General features: G+C 34.5%; 1 protein-coding gene across 5 annotated transcripts; it reads right to left on the reverse strand.

The window, feature by feature from the left end:
* Window positions 1–2,182: 2,182 nt before the first annotated feature.
* LOC107772713 (phytoene synthase 2, chloroplastic-like) lies at window positions 2,183–6,844 on the reverse strand. 5 transcript variants are annotated; one of them, XM_075233708.1, is made up of 7 exons: window positions 6,673–6,844; window positions 4,893–5,636; window positions 4,745–4,795; window positions 3,984–4,156; window positions 3,347–3,582; window positions 3,003–3,195; window positions 2,183–2,610 (listed from the first exon to the last, which is right to left on the reverse strand). In XM_075233708.1, the coding sequence occupies exons 2-7, from the start codon at window positions 5,383–5,385 to the stop codon at window positions 2,431–2,433; spliced, it is 1,326 nt and encodes a 441-aa protein (XP_075089809.1). In that variant the 5' UTR covers window positions 5,386–5,636; window positions 6,673–6,844; the 3' UTR covers window positions 2,183–2,430. The 5 variants fall into 5 exon arrangements, with proteins under 5 accessions (XP_075089809.1, XP_075089808.1, XP_075089810.1 ...); XM_075233707.1 differs by having other exon boundaries at window positions 6,020–6,804; XM_075233709.1 differs by lacking the exon at window positions 6,673–6,844 and adding an exon at window positions 5,744–5,999.
* Between the last annotated feature and the right edge of the window lie 2,306 nt (window positions 6,845–9,150).

Consider the following 9,150-nt stretch of genomic DNA (forward strand, 5'->3'; position numbering starts at 1 on the left):
TTGCTCCTAATTTGATGTTTTAGTATTGTCTGAGGCTTCCATTGATTTATGATTGTCCTTCCTTGTGCTATCATTCGTTCTAACGAGAGGTTGTTTAGTCTTACATACTAGTACTATTCCATATGTATTAACGTCCATTTTTCAGGGGCGCTGCATCTTTAATGGATGCAAGTAGTTCCGCAGCAGGTGGCATTGATCGTTGATAGCAATACACTCTCTTCTCAGCAGATTTGGTGAGCCCCGCTTCATTCGGGGTCGTGTATCTTTTGTCCCATGTGTATTATATTTTGAGGTATAGTCGGGACCTTGTTGCCGGAGTTATCATATAATTTTGTATTCGTAGAGGCTCCGTAGACACAATGTGGGTTATATATGGGTGTTGGAAAAGTCAAAGTAGCCTTGTTGTATTTGAATCACTTGTTGCACTTTAACTATGATTGTGTATGTATTTTGAGACTATAAAATGAAGTGACTAATGGTAATGGAATTGGCATTGTTCATGAAATCCACTCAATATTTAATTAATGATATAAATGTATCTTCTCTTTATTTATGGGCGAGTTGGGTAGAAGGTATTGTAAAGGCTTGCTTGACCGGGGTATCTCGGTTGAGCGTCGGTCGCACTCCCCAAGGACCAACAGCGCACCTAAACGCACATCAAAGGCAGTGGTACTGCCATAAGTGTGCGGCCGCGCATGGGAACAGTCGGGCGCACACATGAGCGCACAGACTGCACGTTGTCTAGTAAAACGTACATAACTGTTTGTACAGAAATCCATTCGGGCTCCACAATATATCATTGAAAAGGTATTTCAAAGGGCTACCACTTTCATGTCTTGAGGTTTCTCAAATTCCTAACAGAATTTCATGGAATCGTGCTTAAATACAGACCTTCCATAAACTTATTCGATTTTATCGAATCTTATGCACCTCACTCTCAGTCTTGATTTCAAAACAACTATTTCCACCCATACTCATCCCGATAGGACTTTATATGTCTAAGATGTCACATTAATACTCATTTAACACGTCCACACCTAATCTGAATTTACGAAGTATTATAAAAAGAATGACACATTTCTATATTTAGAAATAATTTAACTTTGAACTTTTCATTTTACCCATTTTACTCTTAATGGGAAGCTTTTACAAGCAAACAAATATTATGGAACTACAAAGTTTTTACCTCTTAAACTTTTAGGATCACATGTTTTAAAAAAAAAAATTTCTTTCTTAAACTTTGTGTCAAGTCAAACTATCTCATTTAAATTAAACGGATGGGAGTAAGATTTTCTTGTCGATCGATCTCTGCCGTTATCAACTGTAAACATAAAGAGACAACTCATTTTTAGAAAGAATTCCAAAAAAATAATGCAATGTTAAACTTTTATTGAATCACACGAATATAGACCGTCAAAGAAATAGGGAGTTAGTAACCACGCAATTATTTAATTCATTTTAGTTAAAGTCGATGTACATTTTCAAAGTCGGAAAAAAAAATAGAAACAATGAAATTGAACTATAGATACTACCAACTTACCAAGTGCGGCGCTTGTAGTATGTGAATTGTGAAGTGCTATTCATATGTATGAAACAAGGGTAAAACAATAAAAAGCAAAAGGGACCTGAATTACTAAAAGCCATGATCTTGGAAGATTTGGGATTTAGAATCCCAAAATCTCTGCTTATCAATATATATAATGAGTTTCATCGTAGAAAATTGAGCAATTCCACCAGTTAAACTGACAAGTTAATATGCAAACTGAGAAAGCTGTCCAACCTATACATGGAATGTAGGATTGAGCAAAAAGCATCAACAGAGTCTCAACTACTTTGCTACTCTATTTACTAATCCGTGAAAAAGAAAAATGTTTACTTCTTGAACCAAATGGCAAAAGCATATGGCCACTTCAAGAAGCCGAGCGACAATGACAATGACACGAGGTTTGGCTTCTTCTCTAACTCTTTAAAAGTTAGAATAAGTGCATTTATATATATACCCGATAAATGAGATATTCTTCTCCAATATGGGACAATGTTCCTTGGTAAAGGAGGAAAATTCAAAAATTTATTTTTCCCTCCATTTCCGAATCACACTATTTTGAGCCAAACACCAACAAATGTATCTCTTGAATGTACAGATAGACATACAATATTCACTTCCCCTGCTCATGGACCCATCTTTGATCTTTTAAAAAAAAATTGAAAGAAGAAGAATATAGGTACACAGTGAAAGAAGTTAATTCTTTACATGAACTAAAATAATTTTCACCCTTGAGGGTTTGATGAGTGTGGAGAAACATTCTACCAAGAAATTGTCATATTGAATTTACAATCTACTTTTGATGATACACATTTAGCAAAAGATATCTCATTTACAAGTACCTGAGTTTCTTTAGTGTATAATACTCATTGACTCAACTACTTCATTCATGTCTTTGCTAGTGGAGAGGAAGTTCTATTAGGGGGCACAAGAGATTTTGCATAAGCAATGGGCAAGGTGAGAAGCTTCTTTGGCTTGCTAACATAAGCCCTCCTTGTGAAGTTGTTGTAGTCGTTGGCTTCAATCTCGTCCAATATCTTGCGATACAACAGCAGCGCTGTTAACACCTGCAACGACAAAAAAAACAGCTCAATGCCATACTAAGTACAGTAGAATATAGATTCAGAATATAAGCTCAATGCAAATTTAGACCATCAATGCATAGGTACGTCGATCAAGCTCTCTTTCCTCTGTGGTGTAGGAATATAAGCAGAACATAATAGAGAAGATATGAGCACAACTAGAGGATTTAACAAGCATGATACAACACCACAAGAGAATGCTGTTGAAAATTGGAAACTATGATACCTATCAATGCCTATCAGTGTATGGTTTTTCGATAGAAAACTGAGTTCATACTGATTTTTTCTCACAACCATATCTCCTAGCTAGCAGGTAAAAAAATAGGAAGAAAAACTACTGGATACAAGCGATCAATTGTAATCTTAAGACTACTTACAGGCCATCTACTAGCAGAGTCCAGTTCTGTGACACCTTTCTCTGACTCATCAAAGAATTTCCTCGCCCTCTGAATTTGTTTCTTCATAAAGTTCCTCCACTTATCAGTCACTCTTCCAGCAAATATGTCTTCGTCGGAGAGCCCTGCCTGTGCTAATTCATCTTGAGGCAAGTATACTCTTCCTCTTCTGGCACTGTATAACAAAAGGAAATATGTAAGAATAGAACCAAATTTTAAGCACTTAGTGTAGCTATACTAAGAGATGATTAGCCACAGAGCTTTTCCCAACTCTTTTGACCTTTTTTGGCATGTTCAATGTGCATTAAATGTAGTTTCATGCTTACTCTTCTCCTACATCTCTGAGTATATTGGTTAGTTGATTTGCAAGCCCTAAAGCCAAAGCAGCATTATATACACTCTCTGTTGTTGCCTTTGATTCAGGTGCAATACCCATAACTGGAACACTCATCAATCCTACAGTACCAGCAACATAGTAACAATAGAGATATAGCTCATCGAAAGTTTTGTATCTGGATTTCCACAAGTCCATACGCATTCCTTCAATCATATCTCTGAATGGCTGCAAGCAAACGACTTCCTTGAATTATGTGAATGAAGACCATATTCCGAATACAGTAACCTAAGAGAAGCTATCATGACAAGTGTTTTATTTTGAAGTGTAAATTACTTCAAATGCAACATGAACCCTTTCTGAATCTTAAAACCACAAATAGGATATAAGAGAGGTTATTGAACACAAAACACACATAGGATAGAGGGGTTATCGAGGACTGATGAATACAGAATAAGAACACAACCTGAATCCTCACATATATGCCAATGACAGTAAAGGTAAACGAATTCCTAATAATCAAATTTGATGGAATTACTAGAAAAATATGCTTAAAAGACGGAGTAGTTGCAGAAAAGAGTAGAATTCTGACACAGGAGAGGATACAGATGATCAAAAGAAATAGTAACCTGAATATCAACAGGAAATCTGGAGACAGTATCGGATAAAGCAGCATCAAGCATATCAAATGGCCGCCCACTGAAAATATCTTCCAGCCTGGTCTCCCACCTATCTAAAGCTTGCGGAGTTATGTGGGATGCATTAGGGCCATCAACAAGCTCATCCGTTCTCCTGCACCACACTGTTTAAAAACAACACAACAAGAAGCTTTCTTCAGATGAAAATTTCTTTATACATGCACTAATACAAAATTGCTGTCAATTCACCAAGAGTTTGCCATAATTGACTATTCACAAAGTGTCAATTTAGTACTTCTTGGAAGCAGAATATTTGAAAGTATTACAAGTACCAGATATATCACAAAGTGTGACACTATATTTTGAAGACTGCCAAACAAAATGGGAAAGAGAAACAATCAGATCACCAGTTTTAAATTATCTGAAGTCTACTCTCTTTACCCTTTTGGACTGTATAAAGAACATAAGATTGTTTTTACACAAAGAGTGTAACCTCCGGCCAGCCAAAAGTAGAAATTATGTCAAAGATTCCCAAGAAAGTTTGATAAAACTAACAGTAAAAGCATGTTACACTTCCCTGAATCCTGTCTAATAATTTTTGCACTTCTTCCACTCATTTTGACTCTTGTATATGGTATGAGAAATTAGACCTCTTCTCTTTATGCATATAATAATGCCTCAGAAACTAGTAGAGCGCACATGCACCTATAATATTCCTTTTTATGTCCCCAGTTAAGCACAGATATACACACCATATATTGCCCAGATAGCTCTTCTTCTCTCTGGGGTCATTAGCTTGGTTCCTGAATAAGTACCAAAATAAAGATCAAATTTTGTTTTCATCAATTGGTCCCTTAACCAAGAATTTGTAAACTAAAGATAAAAGAGGCTGAGACTGACCTAAGTAAAATGTCTTTGCATACTCTGCACATACTTCGCCACAACGATCATATGCTTCACTCAACAAGCCCAAATTCCCTGGAACAACAATATCCGGCTTCACTTCTAAATCATCGGTAGATCTCAGCTGCCTCTTCACTAAAGCTGCCTGCTTTAATACCACATCATACACCTTTTTCTCTGATGACACAGTCATTTCTCCAGCTGGGCTAGCCACCAAACTGGACTGTACAGAGAAAGTGCTTCCATTTTCAGTTCTTGATCCTCCCAAGCATGCATATCTTGAATCTGCAATTAAAGAGCCAAAATTCCACCTTTGTCGTCTCCCGCCTTTCTTGATTCTCCCATTCCACATCAAATTCCTACCTCGAGCTAGGAACCTGGATGATACAAAGACGCGGTTTCCATCTCGGACTGAATCCAAGAATCCTGTCCCATTTGAGACCTCGGAATTGGGAGAAACAATCCACAACAAAGCAACAGACATGCTCATGAAACAAGAAACCTCTGTGGTGTAAAACAATTCCCAAGTTTTTGTCTTTCCTTTATGTTACCTTCTCACCTCAGCCTATTTTATCAAAAAACCAATACTTGTAGATATCCACTAGAGTCTATCCACTAATTTCAAGCAATATCCACGATTATAAAAATCGCATATAAGAAAGTGAACCGACTTTGCCTTACACAAGCAGAGGTAAATGCACTCATCAACAAGAAGCAAAACCTGTTGTTCTTTCTGGGTTTCTGCACAATGAGATAAACCAAATACTTATCATTTATACTGGTGATACAGTTACGACCACTCAAAAGTATAAAAATTCAAACTTTGTAATTAAAACATATCCCAGTACCAAGAATCAAATCAGCAACAGCACAACAAAAGGATCTTTAAAAAATTATTGAAAGCACGAATAGAAAAAACTTGCAAATGAGAAAATACTTCACACTTTTTTCAGGTAATGGGAGCTTTCTATATATAGTCAATTAGATTATAATAAGCTCGCTTTCTAACTTTGGTACACGTAGAAACTGTTTGGAAAAGGCAAGAGTCTTCAAATCTTTAATATTATAAACTATAAAGCAACAAACCAGAACAATGAAAGCTACAGGGGAATTAAACAACCGACCTGTTAATATTGAAAGAAGCCTCCAATTAGTTGAAGAAGGTTTTTAACATATCAACATCAGTTGAAAGAAAGTAACAATGGCCACTCAAATCAACTTACAATACGAGACCGTCTTCTTGCTGCTGATCTCAATAGAATTTAGCAGCTTTTCCTTGTTTAAATTACACTCCTATATTTTTTGAGACATTTTATACCATTCAATTTTTTAAATTTGTTTTTTGTTAGTACTAGTTCTTGTTCACTCGTACTGATTAAAATTGAGTGATTCAGATTCTATCTCCTCTTTTTAGTTTCCACCTTTTTACCATTTTTCCACTAACATTAAACTTTTTTGGTCAGAGCAAAGACACGTAAATTTCATACTATGGTCCCACTGTATGTCTAAGATGTTGTTTCAGGATCCAAGTGCATCCTTATTAGGTCAAATTTTCTCAGTACTTTTATGTAAGAGTGCACCTTACATCTGACAAAATGTAACATTTCAAGTGATGGTATTGTAAGGTTTGTTAGATAAGTAAAGCAAATTGACCTAATTCCCACTCATCTGCTGTGTTACTAGCTTAATTTAAAAGATGAAAGTCTACACAAGCTAACTAACTTTCTGATTGATACTATGCATAAAAGCGGAGCCGCATTAAAGCAAGGGGTCATACCTTCCTCAAAAAATTTACTTGTTATATAAAATGCATGATAATACAAAGATTGAATCCCCTTCACTTGAATCAGAAGCTTGAATAGCCTATTTTTGTAAAAGTTGTATCCCCGTAATGATCAAGAGTTGGCTCAATCCGTTCAATGTTCGATCCCAATTTGATTGATATATATATATATATATATATATATATATATATATATATATATATATATATATATATATATATGGTTATAACATTATGGAGTTTAAGAAATAAATAAAACTTTTAAAACTTGTCTTTTGATACGTGTCTTAGACATTTTGTGGTTATAAATTATTTCACTAAAATGAGAAGTTTAAAAATAAATTATTACTAAATATAAAAATATGACATTCTTAGGATAAAAGGAGTTATAATAATAAATTATTAGAAAAAACGAAGATCAGGAACTAATATCACTTCGTTTAGCTACACCTCTATTTTATCTTTTATTCTCGGCATGTGGTAGGATTGTTCCCTAAAATTATCTATTAATTTTCTTACTTTAATTGTATAATAATAATGTATATATGTAGCATTATTGAGTTCATTATAACACCAACTTTAGTAATGGGCTAAGAAGATGTGTGTCGAGTGGACACGTGTAACCACAGCCCAATCAATGGGAGATAACGTTATCAAAATAAAAGTGGGCAAGCTGGTGGTCATGTACACGTGTCAGTCGGTAAGTGGATAATAATCTTTTACCCTTTGCCCTTACTCTCTACTTTGTTCGGAGTGGGCCCACAGACGCGAAAGTGCCAATTCCAAAGTCAAGTGGACTGTGGGCCCATATTGCGGGGTGTACTGGGACATAGACCAGAAGATCTGGACCTAATTTGTCTTAAATAATAAAAAACGTTAAATATGGGCCAATAGCCCAACGACGTAGGCGTGAGTTATCCACGTCAAGTTGGTTTGAGGCTTATCGCGTGCTCTATGTTTGACACGTAGCAGTTTGCACCTTTACCTTCTTCTTTTTAAAATTAAAAAAAATGGTATTTCTGTAATTTATCAGTGGCGAAGCCACATGGTCAGGTCACGAGGGTGGTTAACTGGTCACTCTTCGTCGGAAAATTATACCATATATATAGGTAAAATATTATATTTTAAAGATATATAACACATATTGAACATCATTTGTCGAAAATTTTTGTTTAATTATTTCAAATTTAAATACCCTTGAGAAAATTCTTTATCTTTGTCACCCACCGCATAACACAGTTAACTTTAAAGAGCCATTCACCGGTGGGAAGTAGCAAATTAATCATCGCTCTTAAGTAAACGAGATAAAACCTTTGGTCCTTTGGAAAACTTCGGTGATTTGGATAAGAGATTTTTAAAAAGATTTAAAAAATAAGCAACAAGTTGAAGAAATTGGTCAGCTCTACTTTCATTTGCACATGGCTTTTTAGTCATAGAGTATCATCTGGTGCATAAAAAAATAAAAATAAAACTATATTAAAAAAAATTCACATATAAAAAGGGAGATCCAATCATGGCATCATGCCCATATTGGTTAGGAGAATGTCAAATTAGAACTTATAACGTTGCGTTTAGAATTGTGGTTTGCAGATGGGATAATCAAATTGTCCTGCACTATTCTATATTTAGATTTCTCCTCCAACATAATCAAATTAATTTTGGAATTCGTAATAATGATGAAACTTCCTCTGATAATACAATAGAATTTTCTTGACATATAATAAACAAATATGGAAAAGCGAACGACTTATAATTAAGAGATCATTGAAATTTGTAAATATATAAATTTGTAGGTAAAAATGTAATTTGTCAACCACCAAACTATCCCTTCAGGATGTCAAAGAGTAAATTTCAAAATGCAAGGATCATTATTAAATGTAAGTGAATTTTCCTTTCCAGAAATGCTAGTGACTTGAAATGTAGCATAACAGGATCCAATAGTGCTTCACTGATATGATATATTCTATAATTAGTCATTGAGACGAGGTTGATTACACGCAATCTTTGACGTTGAAATCTGTAATTTTTTTCTTACAAAATTCTATTGTGTGATGGAATCGTTGATGTTGAGTTGAGCATATGTTATTATTGGAAAAGCAACTGAATTCTGTAGTGATGATACCACGTACTTTACTTATAGCAAGCTAGAATGCGTTATTTTCTTTTCTTTTTCTTTTTTTGAGTGAAAACCATATGAATATCAAATTCAATTTGAATTATTGTAAACCACCTAATCTAATTTAGTAATAGTAATAGTACAGTATAAAAGATCATAAAGAAACGATTGATTACTTTATGTTTTATGTAATTTTGTTATAACCTCATGATACCTATTTCTATTTCTAATTATACCATTCCTTTAAGTAGAAAATATGCATACTCTAGTGCTTCATTTCTAAAAGCAGAACTTTATAACATTATAGACATATAATATTTTATTTTTTTAACACAATATAATCTCTAATTTTATTC

This window comes from Nicotiana tabacum, chromosome 17 (genome assembly GCF_000715075.1).
Source record: "Nicotiana tabacum cultivar K326 chromosome 17, ASM71507v2, whole genome shotgun sequence".
Taxonomy (NCBI): domain Eukaryota; kingdom Viridiplantae; phylum Streptophyta; class Magnoliopsida; order Solanales; family Solanaceae; genus Nicotiana; species Nicotiana tabacum.

Excerpts from the sequence above, each read along its gene's own strand:
- LOC107772713 (XM_075233708.1), bottom strand. The coding sequence starts at position 5,385 with ATGAGCATGTCTGTTGCTTTGTTGTGGATTGTTTCTCCCAATTCCGAG. Across the intron at positions 4,157-4,744 it reads AGCTATCTGGGCAATATATG|TGTGGTGCAGGAGAACGGAT; the intron begins GTGTGTATATCT and ends GTTTTTAAACAG. Across the intron at positions 3,583-3,983 it reads GATTTCCTGTTGATATTCAG|CCATTCAGAGATATGATTGA; the intron begins GTTACTATTTCT and ends GTTTGCTTGCAG.